Source organism: Crocodylus siamensis, chromosome 2, assembly GCF_052110815.1.
Source record: "Crocodylus siamensis isolate JL-2025a chromosome 2, ASM5211081v1, whole genome shotgun sequence".
NCBI lineage: Eukaryota > Metazoa > Chordata > Crocodylia > Crocodylidae > Crocodylus > Crocodylus siamensis.
In genome coordinates this window covers 42,612,144-42,638,780 of record NC_143396.1, presented here as the reverse complement: position 1 = coordinate 42,638,780, position 26,637 = coordinate 42,612,144, and the positions used below count along the sequence as shown (strand labels likewise).

Below are 26,637 nucleotides of genomic sequence, written 5' to 3'. Positions count from 1 at the left end.
CATTTTTTTCATAAAACTGAATGATTCAATGGGTAAAGTTGGCTGGGATGTTCTGCACAGAAATACATAAATTATGCAGAGATTTTCAATTTTCAGTAATTAAAATTGAAGCAAAACATTTAGGTTCAAATACCCTAACAGAACCAAAATATTTCAGTTTCTCAATAAAGCCACTTGAATCTGCATTCATCTGAAGTGCCATTGCACCTCCTGGAAAACTTAGTTTGGTTGCCTTACGCTCCCTTTTTCCTCTCTGAAAAGTCACCAAACTAAACCTCCCAAAACATAGTATCGTCTCCCTTCTAGCTTAGAAGTTGTAGCCTATCATGGGAATCCAAATTAGTCATAAACAAGGGGGGGGGGAGTTATTAAAGTGGATCTATGTAATTTTCCTTTTATTGTATTCAAGGTATGCTATAAACCAACAGTGTAAGGATGGCCTGCATGTTCCAATCTGGAGCTGGAAGCCTTTGGCTCTGCCTGTGCCAGTGCTGGAAATGGGCAGAAAGGAGCTGTGTTGTGGCCTGGCAGCTGGAAGTTCTACTTGCATCACTGCCGCTTTTTTCTCCACCCACTGCTCCCCAGCTGCATTGTGGGTGTAGCTTCTGGCCAGTAAGGAAGTGAAGCAGGGCTAGGCCCATGCTGCATCACAGAAGTCAGGGCATGGAGTGGGGAAAATCAGAAGTTGTGTGGATGCAGCTTTCGGATGCTTAGCCCCAGCTCAGGTCCCCATCAGGTGAAAGCAGCACCCATGCTTCAGCCACAGAGTTAGAGGTGGGGAAAAGCAATGACAGCATGGGTACAGCTCCCAGCTGCCTGGTGCTGGCATTGGTGCAGGCAGCCTTACATTCCCACCCCACCTACTGATTCAGATCCTCAGCTTATAAAGTTTGTTGGTTATAAACTGAACTTTACCTAATACATTTAGAAATTTCCATTTAATCTCTGGATGGTGGCATGTTGGGGAGAGAGAAAATGTTTACTGTTGTTATAAATTGCATTGTAATTATCATAGAGAGCGGCTTTGCAATCCTCAAATAAAAAAAAATCCTGAATTCATCAACCCAACCCCAGAGTATTCTAAAATTAAGGCAAGTTTCTTTCTTTACTACCTGGAAAAGTATCCCTTTCCCATTCAGACTCACATTTACAGCAATATGTGAGGGATTCTAGCATGATTTAATGTTTCTTAAGGAGAGCAACATGCTGTCTGCCAGATTCTCAGAGGTCAGACTGAAAAAGAATTTGAAATCACCTAATGTTCTTCTACTTTAGAATGAGGTGGGGGAAAGCAAAGCAGATGCTAAGATGGCTCTGGGCAAAAAAAGGGGGGGAAATGGCTAACTGCTGCTTTTTTAAAAGCAAATAAATCATTTTTATATCTATTCCAGCAATTTATGCAAGTGAATCAAGACTGATTAATACTGAAATTGTTTTAGCAGAGCCTACAGAGCCTCCTCGCCTCCATGTTCTTACTGTACCTTCAGCATAACTTGCATGCTGTCTGAGCAAGCCGCTGATTACAGTATCACTGGGAACAGTCTTGCTTAGTTTTTTTATTTTTTTTAAACCCTCAAGGGACTTGACCTAGTACACGTCACAAACAAGTCTCTTCTCCATTCATCTAACATGACTGCTTCCAGCCATCTACCACTCTACTTTCTCTGTCCAGTTAACACTATTTCACCACTGCAGTAGTATAGCTTCCCTTACTACTCCCACCACCGCAAACAGCCCCCCACGTAGCTCTCTGCCTTGTGGACTCACCATCTCTTTAGATCTCATTTTCAAATACGTCTTTCCTCTCTTTTTTATGGCTATTAATTTTTCTTTCCCTCCACTCCAATTTATTATTTAGCAGTGGCTGGATCACTAGATTTGGTAAAGCATTTTTTGGATATAGATTTTATGAAAGCAACATCTCTTAAAAATTGGTCCTTCTACCCTTCCTGACAACAGAAAGGATACAAATATTTGCAAGAGCAGAATCAGAGGGTTCAGAGATATCACCTCAGTGGTTCTTAAATAAGTTTAATGCACAGTTTAATGTTGGCTCATCTTTAGGGCTAGCTTTTCCCTTAAGAAATTTCATGTTACACCTGTCCTATCATAGAAGGAGAGAAAAGGATTCTGGGAATACAAAAATGTGCATTTAAGAAGTGTGTATGCACAGTGTTTTAGCATTTGGGTGTGAGGAAGGTACACAGAAGTACTGAAGAGATTGTGTATGTGATTTAATGTAAGTGATAGAGATATTTTAAGAGTCACAGAAGAAAGGAGAAAGGATTAATTAGGAGGACATGGAAAAAAAAAATTTGGGGAGAGAAGTGAATGTTAGGACCCTGACACACATTGGACATTTATACACATACCTTTTCATTCAGCCGAGTGCCAGAGATCTGCTGCTTCTGAGCAGACTGCATTAATCGAGTCTGCTCCACAGGCAAGCTGCTGCACACTGCGCTGCACTGTGTGCAGTTGTATAAGCAACTAAATGTGTGTCAGTTCAGAAAAAATGGTGCACTTTTGAACTAAAGCACCACCAAGGTGTTTTAGTTCAAAAGCACACTGCCACCATTTTCTGTGGCGCTTGCACGTGTAGAAATGCCTTTATGTTTCTGGTGCGATTAAGGGGCTAATCACACCAGAAATAGCAAACAGCCCCATGTTCATAGAAATGATGATGCTGTGTTGGGTTAGCTGGTAGTGATTTAGCCCAGGGGTTTTGAAAGGGTAAAACATAATTGGAGGGCTTGGGATTCCCTTTCCTCACCAATCTGGTAATGATTTGGCCCAGGGTTTTTGAAAGGGTAAAAGGTGATTGTGGGGTTGGGATTCCCTTTCCTCACCAATCAGGCACCAGACACTCACCCTCCATGTCCCCTGATTGGCACCTTGGGTCACCTGGAGGGGGATAAAAGGGGCAGCGCAGCTGACTCAGAGGAGACCAGCAAGGAACCACAAGGAAGGAGTTTCAAAGAGCTGGCAAGAGCTGGGCCAGCGAAGTGGGAGCAGTTGTCCCAGAAGCACCTGAAGGAATGGGACCTGCAGGTAGCAGTTGGTCCCTCACCAGCGTGGCATGCAGCTGGCAGGAGAGGCTCCCTGCTGGGCTCCAGGATCCCCTATGAGAGGTTGCAGCCAGCAGGAGAGGTTCCCCAGCTCCACCAAGGATCTGAGCAGTGACCTGAGAGGTTCCCACCTCTGCTTCCAGCTCCTTCAATAAGAGGCCAAGAAGCTTGATGGGAGGCTGGGGCTCCCATCAAGACCCCTAGCAGCTTGGAGCAGTCCTAGCACTGGTGGCTGCATGGTAGAGTTTCTGCCTACCACATGGGAGATCTGCATGCAAGTCCCAGCTGGGATGACTTAGGGTGAGTGAAATGACAGGGAGAACTCTTTGTTGCAGCGGAAAGGGGTCACTGTGTTTTCCCACTCCCCCCTACCCCTCCAGGTACCTAGGCCCTATATTTCCTGTTATTTTATGTTTTGTATTTTGTGCCTTTTATATTGTGCCCACCAGTATTGTTTGTTCTGCTGTTTTGTGTTTTATATTTTGTTAACCCTGTCTTTTGTCAACTAGATGAATATGTCTATGATTGTCAGTGTCTAACCTTTATTGAATCCTGCCTCCTCGGGGTGTAGTGTCCCCTATACCCTCTGGTTTATACCTGTTATATTCCCAGTACTGTTCTCTCATTAAAAGGTATATGGTTAAGTCCTCATTGGTGATCTGGCTCTGCTCTATAGGGGGAGGAGGGTCTCTACACCTCCCACAGTGCTTGTGCACCTGCTCTGATCCCTTCAACTGGAGAGGGGGTACATCTTGGAGTACCACCTGGGTTAGAATGCCATAAAATAACAAACAAGCCATAAAGATATTACTCAAAAAATGTGTAATATTTTTGTGGCTGGTTTGTATGGTATTGTAACTTCAACATGTGGCATGCCATACAGCAGGGCTAGGCAATTATTTCATGTGGAGGGCCACTTACCAAGTTCTGGCAAGCTGTCAAGGGCCACATGGGTATCCCCATCCCTTGTCAGGTGCCCTGCCCCCTGGTCACCCATCTTGTGACCAGAAATCCTACCCCATAACCCCTGACCTTTGCCAGCAGATGTCCCTCCCCTTGCCCCCAAAAGTACTCCTTCCAGCAAAGGGTTTTGCCATCTCAGAAGCAGAAAAATACTAAATCATATTCTAAAAAGTGATCATCTACAACATTCATTAATTTGCTTTAAAAAAATATTTTTGTCTTGATTTGCATATGTTTGTATAGTGTACACAGAGGTGACTGCACAATAGTTTAAAATGAAGCCTTATTCTTGTATATTGTAGGAGGATGGGTATAGGTTTGTGGGGGCTGTGGGTGGGCATGGGGGGAGGGTAGCTGGGGTTTGGGTATGGCAGTGTGAGGGAAGGTGTAGGTGCATGTGTATGGAGGGGTGTCCATGTCGGACTCATCCTATGAACACTCACACACTCTGCCCTGTGCCTGCAGACATGCACATACTCTGCCCCTGTGCCTGCCGATATGGGCGCACACACATACACACCTCTAACAGTGTGGTCCCATGCTCCATGGTCCTGGGATGCAGCTGGGAGCCACAGCCATGTGGTGCTAGAGCAGGGCTGGGGCAGGAAACCAGGGAACTGGCTGGGGGTGGGATGATGAAGCCTGCAAGCCTGTTGAGGGCACCCTCTGGGTCCTACTGCCCCTGGCTCCAGGCAGCTTTGACAGGGAGCCAGGGCAAATAAATATTAATTTACTAAATTTTTTAGGGGCTCCATGGGCCAGATAGAATGGCTTGGCATGCCAGATCCAGTCAATGGGCTGTATTTTGCCTTCCCCTGCCATACAGAGACTGCCCTAGGGTTCAGTCCCTAAGGCAGTTCTGATCTGTCAACAATCTTCTGATCCTCAGCTGGCTCTGGGGACAACAAGAGGCTCAAATATCACCGTGGGGCCCTGAAACTAGCTCATGATCACCTGCTTGTCAGGCATCCAACTTGCCAAGATCCTGGGCTCTCTCTGCACTGGAAACATGCCATGATTGGGATCTGTTTCCTGATATCACAATCTCACCTTCTGTCATGCACCACAATACGTTTAATTGTTGTGATCTGGGATCATATCCTAACATGACTTTATGTGAATGTCTGTCAAGGGCCTTAGAGACACACCTTTTAGGAGGGCTCCTGTTGCAGGATGAATGCATACCACTATTACCAATAAACTGATTGGTGACAGAGGGCAGTTATTCTCTCAGTGGGTGTATCTGTTCCCAACAACAGAAGATTCCTCCCCAACCCCAATCAGCTGATTTGCAGTTTTTCAAGACAGGTCCTGCACAAGACTCCCTCAAAGTTCACCCCTTGGCAGGTCATCAGAGAGTGTATGCTTTCCCTCCCTCTCTCTTCTTTGGAGGATACAGCGGAGAAAATAGAGGACTGTGGGATATCAGGTACCATCCATTCTCAAGAGGAATGTACAGGCACTCAAGTTAGATCAAGAGAAAGAAATTTTCCTCGAAACTATCCAATCTAACTTCTTGCAAAAGAGCCAGTTCTCTTCCACAAATAACATCTCATGAATACCTCTAACTGCAATTTTTAGCACTTACACAGATTTGGACTTCCATTTCTACTTTCATAGCTGAGCTGGCCCTGTGCTTTCCTTTTCAGCAAACTCAAAAATCTAAACTATGGCTGCATAGCCACTGAGGGAAAGCAGATAATGCCAGGCAAATCCCTAATCTTTAGCTGGAGGAAAAACATGGTAAAACTCTACTAGAGAAAAAGAGTAATCTAGTTTTAAGAGGACTTGCTCATTGACTGGAAGTCCAAACTTTTAGCTTTCCCTTTTACCTAGTTGGTATTTGCATCTTTCTCGTCAGCAAACTACTGTAACCACTAGGCATTACTAGGAGTGCCCTCCACTTCTCTTACATGTTAGCCAAGAGAAAAAAGATATGTAGGGCCAGGAAGAGGCATCAAAGGAGAGGGAGAATGGCTCAGGGACAGTGAAGTGCCTTCAAGGATAAGATCTGGGTTTTGATCCCAAAGTTCTTTTTCTGCATAAAACACTTAATATTTATTGCATAAGATGGATAAACAGCAATGGGATAGTTTCTGCTCCTTTAAGACAGTGTTCCATTTCTCCTCCCACTGTTGGCAGTTATGTGCATAACCAAGCAAACCTATTCTGTCTGTGGTGGAAATAAATCTACAAGATGTGTATGAGCTAAAAATGCGCTGTACACAGCTTTGTAAATTCCACTTTGGCATAAAAGTGAAACAGGTTTTGATCCATAAGGCTTGCTTACCTGAATATTTTTAATACCTTTTAGGCAACTGCTGTTTCCTTATCTGATAAATTCTTCCATGGGTATGCTAGCATACTAATTCTAAAATATTTATTTGAAAACAAATCAAATACAGGAATGAAAGAAAATGAATGGTGTACCGTTTAAATTTGTGAAGCACTTTTGGCTACCAGTTCTATACAAATGTAATCTCAGCAAAGTGGCTGCCCCTACAATATATTCTATAATATTTTGCCAAAGCTACATAAAATAAAATAAAATAAATCCTCATACAGAAAGTATCTTAATACTGCTTTTCTCATTGATCTACAGCAGTGATTCTCTGCCTCTTTAGACTCCATGCAACCCTCGTTAAATTCGGGGCTCCCTTTGGAAATGCCAGCTCATAGGCCCCTGGCACATGTGACACTTAAGACATGATTAACCAGGTAGTGAATGGGTAGCATGGCAGGAGTTGTGATTGTTGGGATTGTTGTTCAGATCCCACTACACCTTTCAGTAAATGTCTGCTGGAGGCCTTAATTTTCACTTTTTTTGTTTCTGTTTTGTATTACAGAGAAATATTAGGGCAATTTTTTCTGCGGCAAAAAAACTCAGAATGTTTTTTAACACTATGTGTTCCTATTTGAAATATCTGGGTTTATCTTGTGAATCATGTCTGCACACTGAACAGTGCTAACACTGGGTGGCATTAAGCAGCACTGTTGAAAGGATCTACAACACCTCAGGGCGCTGTGGCATCCTGGTTGAGAATCACTGATCCATATCATTAGTATCAAGACCTTAAATATAAGGTATGCAAATCTGTTTAGAAAGGTTACACTGCAGGTAAGTATTTTGGCCTTCAGACCCATGATTTTGTCGTTGGCATAGCATGTTTGTCCTAAGAATACATTTAGCAAGGTAAGAGATCTATGACGAAAAAACTCATTGCAAGTCTTTTAACCCCTGATTTCCTTTTCCACCCCATTACTGTCTCAAGCTAAAGTTCTTTTTTTTATTATTCTCCAACTTCTGTAAATAGAAGATCTCATTATTTTTTGCACATACTTCTTTGGTTATCCGATGCATATTTCCAACCCTTTGCAAAAGCATTCTTTCCTCTGTCTCAAATGTACATCCCATGTCTTGTTTTTTCTTGTGAATAGGCTGACTGGCCTATACTACTATATTGTACTAGTCGTAAGACACAAAAACTTCATGTCTGCACTACAGTGTCTGTATTGCTGATCAGTCACCCCCTGACTGATCTGGGCAGCTTGCACATTTATGAAGAATTATGCATCCTCTGCACACTCCCACAGGAGGCTCAATAAAGACTTAAAATTACTTCTGCTTAGGTCACACATATTAAATTCAGTCATTGCATAAGATTTACATTTCACTGCAAAGTAAGAGGGAAAAAATGAAATCAGGGTTAAAGGGGAGCATAAATTGTTAACTTTCCCCATTTTATATTTCCATCCATTAGCACACACTGCAGCTTAGGAAATTTGTTTTATCTTGCTTTAATCACCTTCCTAGATGCCGTTCGTAAACAAGTATTAGAGAAGAATGAAAATAAAAGACAAAATAAAAAAACATAAGGTCATGCCTTGTGTACTACATTTAGTATAAAGTAAACATAAAAACCTGAATGAAGTTACTCATTAAACTGATACTGCTGGAGGGGGTTGGTGGCTAGTGCACTGCAGTACCAAGGGGAAGATTTAGGGTTGGTTTTTTGGTTTGCAAGCTCTTCACAATCTTTTTAAATCCTTGCTTATGGAAGGAAAAAGACACTCCCTTGACAGATGCATCTGAAAAGACGAGCTAGGGAGAGCACCAGCTTAGACATGAAAAATCACAATAAAAGTAGATTAAAATAATGTCAGAACCTTTTTAGGCATATGAGTCAATTTATACTTTAAAAAAATCAAAGTGTAGCTAAGGTAATGAAGTTTATGAGTTATCCCATATGGTTTGCCATGCACATTGATTGTATACTAAAGTACTATTTGTTCTACAATGTCATATTTATTAGAAAACCCTCACAAATATATTTAAGCATAGGTAAGATTGATTTACAAATCAGGTTTAAACATATTGAGGAGAAGGAAAGGCAATTAATAAAGAACCTATTAAGCAGGTAGTCTGGTTTTGTCTAAGTAAAAATTCCCCAATTTTTGGATTAAAAAAATAACCCAAAATCCACATAATAAAATTATTTTGTTCCATGGTTAAAATGAAACTCCACTAATATATAGATATATATGAAGTGGGTTTTCATTTTAATCATGGAAAAATGTGGATTTTGGGTTACTTTTTTTAATCCAAAAATTGGGGATTTTTTTTTTTTTACTAGAGAAAAAACAATTTCAGTAGTTTTACTTGTAAAACAGAGGAGAAAGGTGAGAATTTATCTTTTATTTTAATCATACTGTTTCTTCCAGGTAGATATATGGTCAGCTTTTTAAAACGTCCTCCTTCTTCATTCTTGAAGATGCTTTATTCTTGATCCTGTTGCGGTATGTGGAGGTGGGAAAACTTTATTCATATGTAGGAAGACTTGCTTGTGCTTTTTCATACTGTGCCCTATAAAACTGTGTTAGCCCTATCACTGCCTTCTTTTCAGCACAGACATTTTTATTGACCTTTCAAAAATTGTTATTGGTTCTGAACTTTTAAAAAATAGAGACCTAAGTGTATTTTTTTATTCCCAATGAGAAAATTGATGTTATATAATGTAAATAAGAACAGCTTTACTTTTACTCAGATCTTGTTTTTTCTCTTAATGTAAAAGTTTTCTAAATGCTTTAAAAAGAGGCCATGTTCAACCATTAATGGGAAGCAAGTGCTTCCATTACAAGTACTTTATTCTTCCGTGAAAGCAGGCCAAGAAGCAGTATAAGTTGTTCTAAGGGATGTGAATAATCTATATTGAATGTCACTATAGAGAAGGAGGATGGCCACAGTTATACCGGTCCTGCTTTGAGCAGAGGGTTGGACTAGATGACCTCCTGAGGTCCTTTCCAACCCTAATTTTCTATGATTCTATGACTGTACATTAGAAGCTTAAATAGCTAAAAATTAGAATAACACTCTTTACCATCCAAGAAGCTTCTGAATATTCTGAATCAAAATACTATGTGAATTCATTATTTTTTTCCTGTCGAGACAGAATAGCCTATCAGAGAAAGCACGCTGGTGAATGGGCAACCATTTGAACATGTTATATTTTAATTTGCAGAGACAAAAATGACAAGCAATTTATTTACATAAAACTGTACAAAAGCAAATTAAATTATGTAAATATTTCATAAATAGAGGTGGACTAGCGTTTAATACATTTTGCCATGTTTAGCATAGTTGCGTGCATAGTGACTCATAATAAACAATGATAAATTGTTCTCTGCTTCACTATCAACATCCAAGTTGCAGAACAATAGTCAATGATTAATATTACAAACAGATCGTACCACACTGAATGCAAGTGCTTTAAAATTTAGGAAAAAAGTTGTCTGAAAGTATACCCTAGGTAGCTAGGAATGATGCCTTCTTCCAAGTGTTACACTCCTTGGGCAGCAACACAACTGAATTGCTTAACTATTTTCATCTCTTACGTTATTCATCTCCTCTCTTTTCATTTCTTAAAAAAAATCTGTATATCACCAATACAACATAAGTATGCCTGTTTTTTTGTTCAAGATTCTTAGAAGTCTTTCGGTGGTAACTATATTTGTGGCAATTTCGTTTGGCCTTTCTCTAACTGACAACTTCCTAGGGTAGCCTTTCAGCCAAGTGTCTTTGCTCCCATTTTAGCTCTTCCCCACATAAAAATAATGTCTACCTTTCTTTTTTGTTGTTTTTGTTTTTGTTTGTTTTTTTGTGGTTTTTTTTTTTTTGGTTTTTTTGCATTTTTGTTGTTTTCCTGAAACTCAGGCAGCAGGCCAGTCAGAAACCATATTGAATAAATATAGTAGATCTGGAGAATCAGAATGAGCCTTAGATCTTAGACTGAAGATACTGACTTTTCTAATATATACAAGGGTATATATCTATGTATCAATCTATAAGTGTGTCCTAATGTAAAATACATGCAAAGTTCATTTTAGATCCCCATGGAAGGAAAGGAAAAAGTAGCATGATTCTTATATTGTCCAACCAAAATGGAATGGCAGCTAAAAGCAATTTAAAATTAAAACCCCCAAAAAACAATTCCCTGGTAAAATGAACCGATGACAGATTCTAACAAAAGTATGCTATTTGTCTTGAGCATTTTATATCATAGCCTTCAAGGCAACAAAAGAAAAGGAAGGAAGGAAGGAAGGACAGAGTATATACCTAAACCACAAGCTTATATTAATAATGAAAGATAAATAAGACTGGTCCATTATCTGAGTTTGACAGAAGGCTTGTTTTTAAATATATTATTTATAATTTCTCAGAAAATAAACAAGGGTAAATATACAGATTCAAAAAAGTTGGGAATAGCCCATTTCCCCTCAGTGTTCAAACCCAACACCATTTTTTCATAACAACGGGTATAAAAGGCACAGTTGCATATTTTGCATTCACCCTAATTTTTTTTTTCATTTTATTTTGCTTTATTTTATTCATGTATTTTTTTTTTTTACAAAAGCACTCTATATATGAAGTGGCACCAGATTTAACCTATTTCAAATTCAAAAAAAAATACGAACACAAAATATATTCTGTGTCATGCCAGGTCATAAGAATAATCAACATGTTATGATGGCTAGTTCTACTAGAATTACCGTGAATACTTACAGTACATTGATTTTTTAAAAATTCTTTCACACCCATTTTAGTTCTAAGGAGATGCACACAAGTAAATTACTTAATGGCATGGCTATCTTTTATGTGGTGCAAAATTGGTGAGTGACTGCTGATCCATTTAAACTGAAGGTCTTCTATGACCCGTATTAATAGCTTTGTAGAAAAAAGGGCTTAAAGATATATTGAAACAAGCTATCTAGTGATTTTGAGTGTAGTATTAAGTAAAATAAATTCTTATGAAATAAAAAGTTTTGTTGAACACCTGTGTTATGCAATTGTGTATTCTGTTGAAACGTGCAAGAAAAATATGTATACATTACATAAGCATCTTTAGAAGCATTTTTTTCTTAACAGATACTTACAGATTATACAAAGCAATAACTGCTCTATGCAGTCTCATAACAAAGTACTAGTTTGCATCTCTCCATAATTTAGATAATAATTAAACATAAACCATGTTCAATCATTATTAATCTTTGTTTTAATATTTTCTTCATAACGTGCCCATTCATCATAACTGCTATACAGAAACGAACTGTAAAATGAAAAGTAAACTTAAGAAAGGGAAGAATATTATGGCCAAAAAGGGCACCCCACTATACAGAGGAGAAGAATATTTGAAAAGTGAATGTTGTGATGAGTTGTTTTGATTTATCAACCTATATTTCAGGCTGTTTAACATTGTAATCTATGTAATTTTTCAAAGCAAGAAACTACCCAAAGCTACATTGTGACTACAATCTACTAGAGAGCCTTCTATCCATGCCTTAATGCCAGGTAAAACATCCAAGGATTTGAATGTTTGCACCTTTCTCGAGCTATCCTCACTGTGTTGATCGATTGTCAGTTTCATCTGAATGTCCAAGCTCAGCTTTTAATTATTACTATGTCGTCAGCTACAAAGCAACCTGCTCAAATGTTGCACACTTTGTCGCTTTTTATTGCACAAAAAAATCTTTTTCATTTCCTATGCCTTTTAAGAAGTGTACATTGTGAGAGCTGTCACAACCCATACAATTCAGCAATCATCCTCAGTTTGAATACCTTGTGACTTGTCTCAATCTACTATAAAAGTATCATGTCAGTGCTCAAGTCAGTCAGGCCATTTGTCACCTGACCTAAATGTTTTTGAGTCTTGACATTGGTTTTGTATTGCACAGGACTCAGCTTTAATGCACTTGTGTTTCAAGAAACCTGCATTGTACATTTGACAAAAGCAATTCATAATCTGCAATGCTGATGACAAAATATTTAGCAAGCATTTCTTGCGCTTTGAGAAGACACCATTGTACTTAACTTGCAATTAGCTCTTGCCACTGCATCTCACCACTCTCCTTTTCTTTCCATTCCCAAAACATATTCTGGGTCTCATGAATACAGCCTCCAATTTAAAAATATATAAGTATATTTAATTTTAACCTCTCTAATAATATTCCCTGGAACTGGTAGTATCATATCATACAACATCTGCTGTAGCATATCATGTCATAATGAGCAAACTCATCATTTCAGTTCCTTTGGGTATTCAACTAAAATCCATTTGAAAAAGAAGGATGTCATCTGGGCTTGTGAACTATGCTGCTGTGCAAAATGTAACTGAATGTGTTTGTGTATATGTGTGCATTTGTGGGTACATTAGATTTCTAAGTCAAGCCCAAATACTTAGCAATTCCCCTGATCCATTGTGTGATCTTTGGCCTTTTAGTTATTACGATCATCCCAGCTAGATGTTGGTCTTGTCCAAAATAACATGAGTTTAACAGCTTATCATTAGTATGCTATGGTACATATGATACTAATTTTACTTATGCTGCAGTAAGCCTTCAGATAGAACAAGAGACAGAGAAAAAGAGAGAGAAAGTTCATTCTACAGATAAAACAGAACCCAGAGTTCATGATTCATAGGGAAATATGCCACGTTTTGGACTGCAGTCTCAGGCTGAATATATTTCTGCTGCTTCCAGCCCCAGGAGAGAATATTAAAGCTGTGATCTTCACAAAGTGCCTATTAATGGTTCTCCTTTTATATTTACCTCTATATATGTATGGTTTCTGAAGGATCATCCCTGATGGGGATCAGCAATATTCAGATGATATGTCTGGAATATATTTTTCCTGACCTGTTTTCCATAACAAGCCAGATGACAATCAAACAAAATGCGAGTGGCTTAAATCATGCTTCTGCAGAGGGGTAACAACAGTGTGTTGTGGTCTTTTAAACAGGCTTGTTACCGTGAAAGGAATTTGCAAACGTAAATTTAGGAAAATAAAAATCAGTGAGGGGGATTACACATGCAAGTAACAACAATGGTTTCTACATTGTATAGTATAGTCAAGTTAAATGCCCGCTGTGGAGGCAGAAGTGGCAGGCAAAGCTTTTGTCTCTTTGGTGGCCCCCTCTTTTTTATTCCCCTTTATTTGTTTGAGTTAGACTGTTTTAATTTAAAGATTTTTGCCCCTTTTCCTTCTTATACATGAAAGAACTTTGTTGTTGCTTCTTTTTAGCCTACAGGTAAACTTCTCTTCTTGTTAGGGTATTGACAGGAGATGGCTTGTATTCCCCCGTCTGTGTAAGGGGAATATCCTCTGGGTTGGCTTCCTCGTTTTTGCTGAAACTAGCTGCACTGAAGGTCTCATAGGATGAGGTCAACTTTTTGTTAAGGAGGTTTCTGTTGCGATCACCCATGAGGGAGGCTTCTCCATTGGCCAGCTTTTCCTGACTGCCTCGTTCATCAACAGGCATGAACGTGGAGAGTTTTGGCTGGCTCTTCTGCTTTCTTTCAGGTGAAGTGCGAACTGGCATCCAGCAGGAATCAGAGTGGCCATATTCATCACACTCCCGGGTACACTTCCCCGTCAGGGCTACATCTGGTAGAGGTCTTGAATCTGGAAACAGAGGAGAATTGGAGAATTACTTTTTTTTTTCTTTTTAATTACTGAAAATGTTTTCCCTTCCTAAGTGTGACTGAAGAACTTCAAAGCAAAAGACATATATTTTAAAGGTTTTGTATTAGCAAAATCTTATCTTACATGTCAAATCTCTTGGCAGTATGTTAATTTTTATTGACATACATGTCATACACAACAACAAACTACGCAGTTATACCAGGTATCAGTAGTCTAAAAAAGAAGTGCCAGTATAAAGGCACTTCTTAATATATTATAGTAATTTTTAGGCCTTTTCCTTTTCTTTTTCTGCATTTGGGAATAGTAACAGTTAGCTAATGAATTTTGGCTTTTAAGGTTGTATTGGATTTTGAAACTAATGTATCAACCAAATGCTTCATTTCATATTGCCCATTTTCTTGAAGTTATTAAAATACAAAACCTTTCTTTTGATTATAAATAGAATCTAAGACCCTTATCTTGCAGACATTTTTGTATATGCTTATCTTGCTACATGTGAGTAGTCTCATTGTCATAATGTGACTATTTTCATACATAAAGCTTGACATGCATATAAATCTTCTCAGCACTAGACCTAAGCTGTTAGTATATAACATGTTAAAATTAATTCTACAATCAGGCATGGTTAGGAACACACATATAAACTTATTCATTCCAAATGTGATCTAATACGTGCAAAGGTGTTTGTGTAGAAATATAACAGCTGAAGTGTTGGCTGAATATAGAATGTGCTGTGCTGCATGGAAAGCAATCATGTTCCAAACCTCTGTAACCTAGTTTTTCAGCAGTTGTGCACTGATATTAAGTAGGCTTTGGTAGAGGAAAGGTTTCAGTTTTGAAACCTACCTGCTACAACAGAGGGCTCTTAAATACATTATATTTGTACAAATATCAGAAAATCAATTTGAAATGTATGCCATTTTATAGGCAGGTTTATGTTTCAATAAAATAATTCAGATACACGTGATTTTGTGTAAATTGAGTAGAATATTCCTCTGTGAGCAATGCCAATTATTTGAATTAGATTCTTAAAGTAGTAGTGGGCTAGTTAACTCAAGTTTGGTTGGCTACAAATTCCCCTGTTTAAAAAAGTATGTTGTATACACAGATTTTTAATCTTAATATCAATGCATAATGTATAGTTTTTAATTTGTTTCATATCCATTATCCTAAATAATACCTTTTATACTATTTTACCTAATTTCCTTCTTCGTAATATGCTTCATACCTTTTTATGAATGTTGGAAATCTCACCGTGAAATATTTATTTCTTTGCAATTTACTGAACTAAACCCTTATAGACACAGAGGCTGTGTCTACACAAGACGCTAACTGCACAGTAGCTCAAGACTACTACGCAGTAGTGTCACATGGCAGGAGTTGTGACACAGTGTACTATGCAGCAGTCTCAGGCTACTGCACAGTCAGCATCACAATAAAACCATTTGTTGGCACTATTGCACAGTAACATGTGTTACTGTGCAGTCATTTAGTACTTGTTTATACAAGCAATGTACTGATTGCACAGTCAGCACCTCCCATGCACACATGACCACAGCATCCAATAACTTTATTTCTATCATAAAAACCTATTTTATTTTAATTTTATTAAAATATTTACAGCGAGTGGCATTAAAATCTGGATGTGGAATTTTCAAAGGTACTCAGCAATGGCTTAAGCCTGAAGATTTTGATTTTACTGGTAAAATTCCCTTTAACTTCCATGGAAGCAAAGTTATATGAACAGCAACAGTTATGTAAACAAGTTTCACTTGGGAATGTCATTTCTGATGTTCATCCCATACTGATATTATCTTTTACTAGGCTACCTGTTTCTTTGTACACTCTTAAAATTAACTGCTAACAAACTCCGAATGTTAACATTTTCATAAGACCTAGTATACATTGATTTAGTAGGGGATGCTCAAAAGAAAGCTATGTCATATCTTAATAATATTTCAATATCCTATTGACTTCAGTAAGAACAAGAAGGGATGATTATTCATGTAGGCACTTATCTGCACTTAGTAATGTTAAGGTTAAGGTTTTGAGTTTTAAAAAATATGTCTGCGCGTGTCTGCCAAGTTTTCCTTAGCACACAAAAGGATTATCGATTTAGACTCAACTCCCACCGTTTTCTACGTCAGTAAAGGATAACAGAAATATTGACATTTGTCAGCCTATCAGTTCTCTCACTGTGGCCTGGGAGTGGTACACAAAATACAAAGAATAACTTGAAAAATTCCACTATTGATAAAAGAAAATTTAAAATTACTGTTACACTTGCTGAAGGTAGGAGGTATGGATAATGTACTATTGAGGTTAGGAGAGAGACAGAGAGAGATACATATAGGCAACACTTAACCCAACATAACTTACCTAACGCAACCAACACCCAACCCAACCCAACCTATATATCTATATCTATACATCTGTAGATATAGATATATATAACCTCTATCTATCTATAGATAGAGATGTGTGTGTGTGTATGTGTGTGTGTATATATATATGTATATATGTAGTATGAGAGAGAGAGAGATGTGCATTATGTGTGTGTGCATGTTAGAGAGAGAGAGAAAAGCAAGTCTCAACCCTGCCTAACTTTTATCTCTTAATAAGCTTCAGGATCTATTTTTTATTTTCTAACAATGACCACTGCAAAAAAGTTGGTCATTTTTATTATTTGAATTATGGCTAGAATTGTTGTAAATATATGCCAAGTGGCAATGCCTGTGATCTCTTTACTATAAATAAATTAAATATTACTCAGTTTTTCAATGATGGTTACCATAATTTTGTCCTGACTTATTTTATGTACAGTTTCATTTTTTTCTCTTTTCTCTATATCAGGCAGGATTTGATTCAGTGACACTTGAAGTCAACACAAAATATTCCATTGATTTCAGTGGGTGTTGAATCGTGCTCTTCAAGACGGGCCATTTTATCTGATGCTCCAGTTTTACTCTCCCTTCACTCCCTGGTGCCCCCTCCAAAAATAAATTATTTTTTTCATTCTGAAATCATGAGACTTGGTACAAAATCCAGGTAGGTACTGTAATCTATTCTCATACAATTATTATAAAGCTATTTGGCTAGGTCTCCTTTCATTTAGAATTTGTCACATTAGGCTTTCATTTATTTGTTTAGGTGCTGAAACAGGAAATAACTTAATCATGTAAACGCATATGTAATCCCATTGAAGCAAACTAGTCATATCCTGAATTAAGCATTATCTTCAGTTCTTTGGGGTGAGATTTTCAAAAACACTACACTACTGATTTCAATGGAAACAGGGTTAGTGCAATACCGATTTTGAAAATCTCACTCTTATTCAATAGGAAGGGTTTTACTGGTTGGCTTATTATTGCTTAAGTACTTGGTTGAATGGTTGCCTTCATTTTTTGATTGATGCAATGTGACTTGTTAAAGGTGCATACTAAAATATTTTCTGTTTCAAATAATTTCATTGTGCTTGCTTTTCATTATACTACATTGCAGGAATTGTGGTCTGTTAACAAAGTACATTACCCTATCCATATTGACCATTGAACAATAGTGTAGATCCCCACAACTGATATCCTGTGAAGCAAGGTAAATTAACCCACAAAGAGCTCCATGCTACTGTAGCTACACAGTTCCAGTAGCTGTGCTAACCCATTTTAGAGCCAGATTGAGAATTTCTATCACCAGGTTTTAGATGTAACTGAATTCCACCATTTACATTTGAAGAAAAGTTGGTTTTCTTCTGCCATGTAATTCATATGCAAGCATATCTCTATCCAAGAGACTTGGTTTTTCATAAAGAATTCATCCTTTTTAAAATTTAAACGCTTCATTGGAGACCTCACTGCTGGCTGACAGGACTAATTTGGCAAGACATGTTGAACTGTTTGTCATTATACTTGGTACATCATCAAGAAAAACAATAACAGATTTCTATTGTCCCATATCTTAAAATGCCATGACTTAAATAAGTGTTTTAAAATGCGAGTGATTAACCAACACAATTTTTCTTGCAATGCTAATTAGTGACAGAAATCACCCGGAGAAATTATCTTCCTTCCTTCAATCTATTAAATATTTTTGCACAGACAAGTCAGTTCTAATCTCACTGATTTTTGTACAAATATCTGCACATTAACTAGAAAAGCTAACAGCTACTTACTAGTATATGCCTGAAACTCTGAGCATAGCTATTCGTACATATACTTCTCTGCAATGCAGGTCATCTAGTATCTGCTTCCAATATACATTGTTTTTACTACAGAACTTTAAAAACTTGGTGCATAAAGCTAGGCTCCAACACCCATTTTAGACATCTTAGGCCTCTACCCATTATATTTATGTGATGATTAAAGTACTAACGGTAGCCATTTTCCCTTGTTCTCTCACTGGTAATATGGGGAATTTTGATTCTGTTAAAAATACATTTATTTATCTACCTCTATTCACAATTTTCTCTCTACCATTTCCTATAACCACATTCCTTAATTTCCATGCACAAAAAATATGCAACCAGAGATTCCTACAATGAGCAAGATTAGTGAATCTGTATAAAATCGGTGTAATTAAACAAAAGCCCATAAAAATCTTCATATTAAACAGCATTGTGGCTTACAAACTGTGTTGTAATTTGTGTAATTCATAGCACACTGGAGCCTGTAAAATACTAACTGCGTGATCAGAGAAAGCTAATAATTGAGATGGTACATGGTGTACAACTGCACTATTATGAAGACTGAGCAGGGGGTTTAAACCATTTAAACTCTGGGGCTTTAACCCTGCATAGAATAGCACTATCCAGGGACAGTAGAGCAGAGGCTTCCATGTGCCAGGCTTCCCAGTATGGGGCTTAAAATCCTAGCAGGGGGAAACCTCCCGCCAGGCCTTTAAACCCTGTGCCAAGAAGCTCTGGCTGGGATGCACAGAGCAGAGAATCAGGGGTTCCCAGCATTGAGGGGAAAGGGGGAACAGAGGCTCCCTGCACCACCCACATTGGTGACTTTAAATCCTGCACTGAACAGCTTTTGCCAGCTGGGTCTGAGATATCACCAGAGCCAGTTCCAGACCCCAGTGTAATCATTGTATCTAGTCCACTCATTCTACCCTGATCACATTCAACTATGTCCAGTTTTCAGGGCCCCACTACAGAAACAACATGGACAAACTGCTGGAGTCCAGTGGAGGGCAACGGAAATGCTCAGAGGTCTGGGGAACATGATTTATAAGGAGAAGCTGAGAGAACTGAGCTTTTTAGTCTAAAGAAGAGATAACGGAGGGAGGATTTAATAGCAGCCTTCAACTCCTGAAGGGTGGTTCCCAAGAGGATGGAGTTAGACTGTTCTCAGTGGTGGCAGATGACAGAACAAGGAGCAATAGTCTCAAGTTATAGTAAGGGAGGTTCAGGTTAGTTATTAGGAAAAACTTTCTCACAAGGAGGGTAGTAAAACACTAGAACAGGTTATCCAGAGTCGTTGTGAAATCTCTATCTTTTGAGTTTTTTAAAGACCTGGATAGACAAAGCCTTGGCTGGTATATTATATTTAGAGATGGTCCTGCTTTGAGCAAGGGATTAGATTAGCTTACCTCCTGAGGTCCCTTCCTAGCCTAATTTTCTATGATTCTGTGATTATCAACCTGATGGTGACCATAATGGGCCTAGTTCCAAACTCTGGTATGGTCCCTGGTGAAGCTGATAGTCAGCTGATTGTCAGGCACCTGGTTTTCAACTTGCTGGCATAGGAGGAGCCTAGGGTAATGATTCTGGGGTCTCCATGCACTGGCAAGTATGGTGACATTAGAATATGATCCTTGAGCTCAAAATCATGCTTCCTGCCATGCATCAGAACCCATCACTTTTGCTAAATGAACATCTCTAAGGGGCCTTCATAGGTAGCAAATTTCAGAAGCATCTGACAAGCAACTAACATGATCCCACTGATTTCAATGGGAGCTATTGGGAGCTTAGCATTTGACAGTCAGGCCTTTCACTTAGGAGCCTAAAAATAAAAAGATTACTAGCAATGTAGATATTGACCAACACTGTTAAGTGTTACATTATTCATCAAACAATAAATGAGAGCAGAGGAAGTATCCTTGTATTCTAATGTTTGCAAGTGAATGGGGAGAGAGCCAAAGGACATTCTGGGGAGGGTAATGGCACATAAGATAGATAAAGGAGAATTTATTCAAACATAAAATACAGTTGCAGGTCTTGGTTTCTTTTAATTTTCCTAAAAGGATTTTCAGGAGCACTAAAATACTTTTAACGTGACACCCCCTATTATAGGGTTTCTAAGAGGTTTCAGTGTTTCTTAGTTCCTAATATTTGTATTGTGCAACTGTGCAATTATTCATTACAATTTTAAAGTTCTGTTGAACTAATTACACTTAGTTAATCTCTACAATGTTTATGTTGTGTGTGTTTTCCTAATTCCTTTGTAAAGAAGCATGCAAATGAGTAGGGTTATTTATATCCATTCACATGTTTATGTTGATTGTGGATAGCTGATGCTTTACGGCTAGAAAGATTGGTTATTGAAAAGGCAAGGCAGCCAACAGTTTAGAGAAAATGTGAGGTTCACATTAAGATAGAACTGTATAATTTTGGATATTTTAAATTTTTTTTAATGCTTTTTTTCTTCCCCAGGAGGCAGATATTCATGGAGTAGTAAATTTTAGTGAGCATGGGGAACCACAGTCAGCTAGTTATAATTCACTAACTCTCAGGGTATGCATGCATGTACACACAAACACACACACACGAGAGAGAAAGAAAGGTTGCAAAGTTACCACTAATAATGTTCTAACATCCCTACAGGCAGAACATTGCCACATAATCTTTCCGTCTTTAGCTGCATTTATAGACACTACCATATCAATAATTAAATCAGTCCAGATTTAGTATTAGTTCACACTACCAGAAGCCTCTCTGTTCTCTCACATGTAAGTCATATTCGCAGGGATGGCCCCTGTGCTCAGTGACACACACGTTTTGTTCCACCTGTTTCCCCCAAAGGACTAAAACATCTTACTGTGCAATGGATCATTAAGGGAAAAACACATGTTCCTTACTATACAATTCTTACCCCAGAACCCTTCTGCTCTAGCAGAACTGCAGTTCTATACCACTCCAAACACAGGGCCTACTTAAAAGGTATGATCCAGTCTATGTCTATTAAAACAGCAGTCAGCCACTATGAATGCTATTCATTGCTAGATCAGGAAATACCACAATATTAGCCTGTAGATTATTCTGCTTCCTTCCATTGGGCATGCCCCATAATATCACTCCGTGGTCCCAGTTATCAAACCAGTAAACAATACCCTTACAAAATTTCTAGAGAGCCATAAAAAGGGTAGCCATTTTCCCTTGTTCTCTCATGAATAATATAGGGAATTTTGATTCTGTTAAAAATATATTTACTTATCTATCTCTATTCACAATTTTCCTCTCTACCATATCCTATAACCACATTCCTTAATCTCTGTGCACAAAAAAATATGCAACCAGAGATTCTTACAATGAGCAAGATTAGTGAATCTGTATAAAATCTGTATAATTAACCAAAAACCCATAAAAATCTTCATATTAAATGGCATTCTGGTTTACAAACCGTGTTGTAATTGGTGTAATTGGTGGCACACTGGAGCCTGTAAAGTATTGACTACATGATCAGAGAAAACTAATAACTGAGAAGGTACAGAGTATAGAAATGCACTATTATGAAGACTATGCAAGAGAGCAGCAGCTACAGTAATACTGCCGTGGAAATTCCTGGTTTCTAATTGTGACAATTCAATGAACTGAACCCAGTTAGTACTGTGGCATAGTCTGACATGCCAAGACACTATTAAAATACTTAAACATGTTTGAAAGCATCAGCGACTTCTTTCTCTGCACCTCAGGCTAAACACAGTTAAACAGCAATTGAACATATCTCAAGAAGCATTTACTGCCCCAAGGCCTGGACTGCTGTCATTCTGAATGTGGCATTATCATGTACTGCAGGGATAGTGCATGCCATCTCTAAAGCAGTCTTGCGGAATATAGTCAAACACAAATCTGCTGTTTGGGCCATGCAAACTGCACTACAACAATAATACATACTAATTGCTTTGGAACTAGAATCTTTTCATGTTAAATCTTAAAGTCTTTTTCAATGTTTTATAATAATAAAATAATAATACAGAGGTCTAGGCACAGAAAGTCTAATACATGAACAGTGATGGAAAAGAAGGAGTTAGAAACCCATTCCCCCATTGAAAGTCAATAGGAAATAAGTGTTTAATTCCCTTAGGAACTTTTTAAAAAATCTCACATTGGATATTTATACATACACTCCTAGGTCTAACACAATATTCCAGCTCCTATGTTTTACTTTGAAAAAGAGGAATTGAGGCCCTAATGAAGCCTTTTTTGCAGTAAAATCTGTAGAAAATAAAATTCTGGGTAAGAAATTCTACTTATTTGTTGCCCTTAAACATGGAGGTTCTCTCTACAGGTTGTCATCTTCTCTTTGGAACACATTATTTGTTGACAATATAAGTGTCACTCAACCCTGCCTTCCTTTCACTTGTATAACCTGGCCCCATGGTACACTCATTCTTGGGGTCTTACTCCTTTTCCAGGCGGGAGAGATGCACAAAATATTCTTTCCATTGGGAAATCTAAGGTGCGGATGGTTTAGGCTTTCTGCAGCTCTGGGAGCCATGGGAATGGAGACAGAGAGAGCTATGGAAGCATTAAATCTTTTCCACCTACATGCCAGACTGGGTTCACATGTGGGGTTGATATATGTAGCCAGACACAGTGCACTGAGTCTGCCCTGGCATGTGGCCCTGAATCTAACATGCCATGTCTGACCCTATGTGCTATCATGGCTCCTGGCATGCAGTCCTGAACTCAGCACACTGGGTCCAACTTGGCATGTGCATCCAGAGCCAGTATGCAAGGTTGGACTTATCATGCAGCCCTAGACCTGAGCCACCAAGTCGGTCTGCAGGGCCAATCAGCATGCAGGGCTGGCATCAGCCTTGCAAACAAGCTCAGCTCCTTAGCTCACTTATCTTCATCAAAGATTACTTTTTTTCTTTGGGCTCCTTTTAAAGCCAATATGCGTACTATATATATATATATTACATGCTTAAATATGGCATTATTAAGTTGAACATTGTCCTAACAGTGATTGCAGTAAAACAGAGTTTAACACCAATGTATCAAATATTTAAGACCTGACTTAATCAAATAGAGAAAACAATACACAAATAATACAAACAAAAGGCCATTAATGTAAAGAATAGTGTCCTCAGTGTGCAGCATGATGATTAAATAACTCATGGTGTACTCCAGCTGTGTCCCAACAGCCCTGCTCCACTTTACAAGCTTATCTATAAGCTAAGGCCCTGATTCTGTACTACTACTACTACTTCTTCTCATGTCCTGTCACCAGGTAAAAATCTGGATCTAGAAACAGACCCATACTTTTACTTAATCTGTAGCCTTAGTAAGGTCCTTGCTGGTTGGTGCTTAGTACCCTTTAAATAGGCAGGCCCGTAGGTGGTATATAGTATGAAAGTTTCCTCTGCATTTGCACATACTGTCTGCATCTTTGGAATAGCCCCAGAGTTGCATGTTAACTTTAGCCTTACTGATCCCCATTCAGAGGCAGTTCAAGTTTTGCCATGTTGGCCAATCAAGCTCTGCCCCTGCGGGGAGCTGTCCAGCAGCTTTGATAGTCATTCCAACTCCCTCTTGGATCATCTCTAGTCACAACTACCACCTTTTTATTTATGTGGCTACCAATGTTTCATCCAGTGGCTGCATTGTAGAGAGAAAACTTTATCATGATTTTAGTCTACTGGGAACTATAATGTGGCCATGTAACAGGAGTTTGTTAGTTCAATCTACCAGGTACTTTCTGTTTTGCTTGCTATTGCTCTTCTGATGTTCTGTGGGGTGATTCTGATGAGTATGTAGGAACTATTGCTATTTGTTGGATTAGGGCATCCAGTAATGCATCTGCAATTTTTGTTCAGCACAATATCTCACCACTTGGTATGTGTCAATCTGTCCCTAACTGGGCATGTGTATTCAGCTGCCAAATAACAAAATGCAGGTGCAGTAGTTTATAGCATTGTTGTACTGGTCCCACATTTGGGGTTGATCTTCTTTAATATATTGTTCATGGAACTAACTTTGCACTTTGTCCTTTCTACATGAGTTTTATATGAAAGTGTGCAGTCTAGTGTCACTCCAAAGTAGATAGAATTCAGAGAGTGGGTGAGAGCTGTTTCTTTCCAGGTTAGTCTGAGATGCTTAGTAGCATCTGAGTTCCAAAGATGTAAAAGACTAACCTGTCTTTTATTTGGATTGGCAAATAAATTTGGATCAGTCGATTTTTGATGAAGTAGACTAACAACATAGCCTCAGCCTGGGGAAAGTTCTTAGCCTGGGTGGTGGTAAAACAATCATCTTCATAAATAAAACTAATAAAACTTCTTGTGCATAGGTGAATCAGTTAATTGTTAGTGTAGATGTTGAACATGTTAAGCATAAGTGAGAGTACACTCCCTTGTGGTAGGCCATTCCTTTGTTTTTGTCACAGCTCTGATTTGCGTATAATTCAGCATAGAATCATAGATTTTCTAGCAAGGATCACATTACATGTAGTAATTGGTAACCTTTTGTCATGTATTTTTGCAAGGAGCCTCTGGTGGTTTACCATGTCATAAGCTGCTAACAGGTTTCTGAATACATCACCAGTGACCATTTCTTTTTCAAAAGCCATCTTGGCTGTTATGTGATGATTAATAATTGACCAGTGCATGACTTCCCTGGGTGGAAGTCAGTTTGCTTGAGGATTGGGTAGTTTATTTGGTGCCCCACCATTTTCAATGTCTTGATATAAGACCTGATCTGTACTGACATTATAGTGTTGCTCTTTCTTTTTGGGGAGTTGTTGCTAAGTGCTATAAAGTTTTATATCCACATTCTCAATGTGGTTCTGCCATGACTTCTTTCCTTCCTCCACTAGTGTAGCAACCAGTTCTTTTCCTGCAGTCATAGTTTCCTCAGCAAACAGGTCTGCTTTGTACAGCCTGTTCTTTTTGTGTATCTATTTGCCAACTGTGTATCTATTGGCTGGTTAGTCCTGGTACCTAATTCATTCTGCAGCCTCTCAGAATATGTTTTCCTGAGGTGCTACATAGCCTTTTTCAAATTGCTCATAGTTTTATGGTATTGGTTTGATGTTTACTACTGCAGCATCAAGATGTTTGATGAAATCATTCCACTTTGCTTTCCTGAAGTTGAAGTGGCAACACAGGGAAATGAAGATTGCTATTAGGACTACTTTGATTTTTAAGATGATTGGTCTATGCTGTGAATGGGAAATAGGTTCTAGAATGGTTTTATTATAGAATCCAGGTATCAAATACCAGTTTGGTGTTGTAGCCCCTATTAAGATAATGGGGAAGCTTTGGATCATGGGGCGGGGGTGCTCAATTGATGTGCTTCTGCCCATACTTCAGCCTGTTCCCCAACTTGGCTGGTTGGTTGTGTTGTATCCCCAGCTGATGCTGTGGCTGGTAAAATTGCTAATCAGTCATGTTTTATCATGACTGCCATTTGATGGACCAGTAAATTTAAAGGTTTTGTTTGATGTTTTGTAGACTGATGTGATATAAATTTTGTGGGTATCTATTGTTAGAATTTCAATATTTTTGTCATCAGTCATAGCTGTTTTGTTGATGATGACATCAAGTTTAACAAAAACTACATTGCTAATTGTGTAGTCTTTTGATGGCAAACTTCATCCCCTGACATCTCAGGGTGGGTATTATTTATCCCTAGGTGTGTCCCTTGAAGGCCTTCTGTACTAACTTAACATTAGTTTCAACTAGGGGTAATGAGATCACAAAGGTATAAAAGTGTGAAAAATCTGGCTATAAAGTTCAATTATACCTATTTTTCAGATGTGATATTTGGGATGAAGTTCTAGTTTTATTTATCCTGCACTTCATCAGGATTACTAGCTTCCTTTTACAACAAGCACCTAGTGTCTTCATTCATCTACTTGACATTAGATTTAGATGCATCTCCTTTGTAGTTTAATTAATCAGGTAGAATAGACTCAGTAGCTATTTACTTGCCTTTAGGCAGGTAAACAAAGAACTAAAGTAATAAAATCATGGCTTAAGTCTGTTTTTTTATTTCAATCACAAATGCCTCCTAGCAGGTTATGGTAATATATTGTGTAGCCAGTCATCTAAGTCTTGGGTGAGTGCAGAAAAACCTTCTCCTTTATAAGTTAGACTCTTAGCATTGGATCCATGATCTGCAAGGATTCAAGGTATATGAAGACTAACTGAAATATATCTTATACTAGCACTACAGCTGGCTGTTTAATTAACAGGCCTCCTCTAGGTTCTTGTAGCCAAACTAAGCACCTATGATCATTACAGAACTTGAATTTCCTATATACAATTACATGAATGCCTGGAACCTAATTCTACATAAGCAACAGTAATTTAGGTTGCCAACTAGCTAATGGTATGAAGGCACCATATTATGAATCAGTTATTTTTCTTTTATTAAATATTTCAGTTGTAACTCATGTTTTGGTA

At 38.3% G+C, this 26,637-nt stretch overlaps 1 protein-coding gene across 1 annotated transcript in view; it reads right to left on the bottom strand.

The window, feature by feature from the left end:
- Positions 1 to 9,211: 9,211 nt before the first annotated feature.
- Positions 9,212 to 26,637, bottom strand: part of PCDH7 (protocadherin 7) — a 424,700-nt gene continuing 407,274 nt past the window's right edge. The window contains exon 3 of the mRNA XM_090034499.1: positions 9,212 to 13,986. Within this exon, the coding sequence (XP_089890625.1) occupies positions 13,607 to 13,986 (380 nt within the window). The 3' untranslated portion in view covers positions 9,212 to 13,606. The remainder of the gene's footprint in view (positions 13,987 to 26,637) is intronic.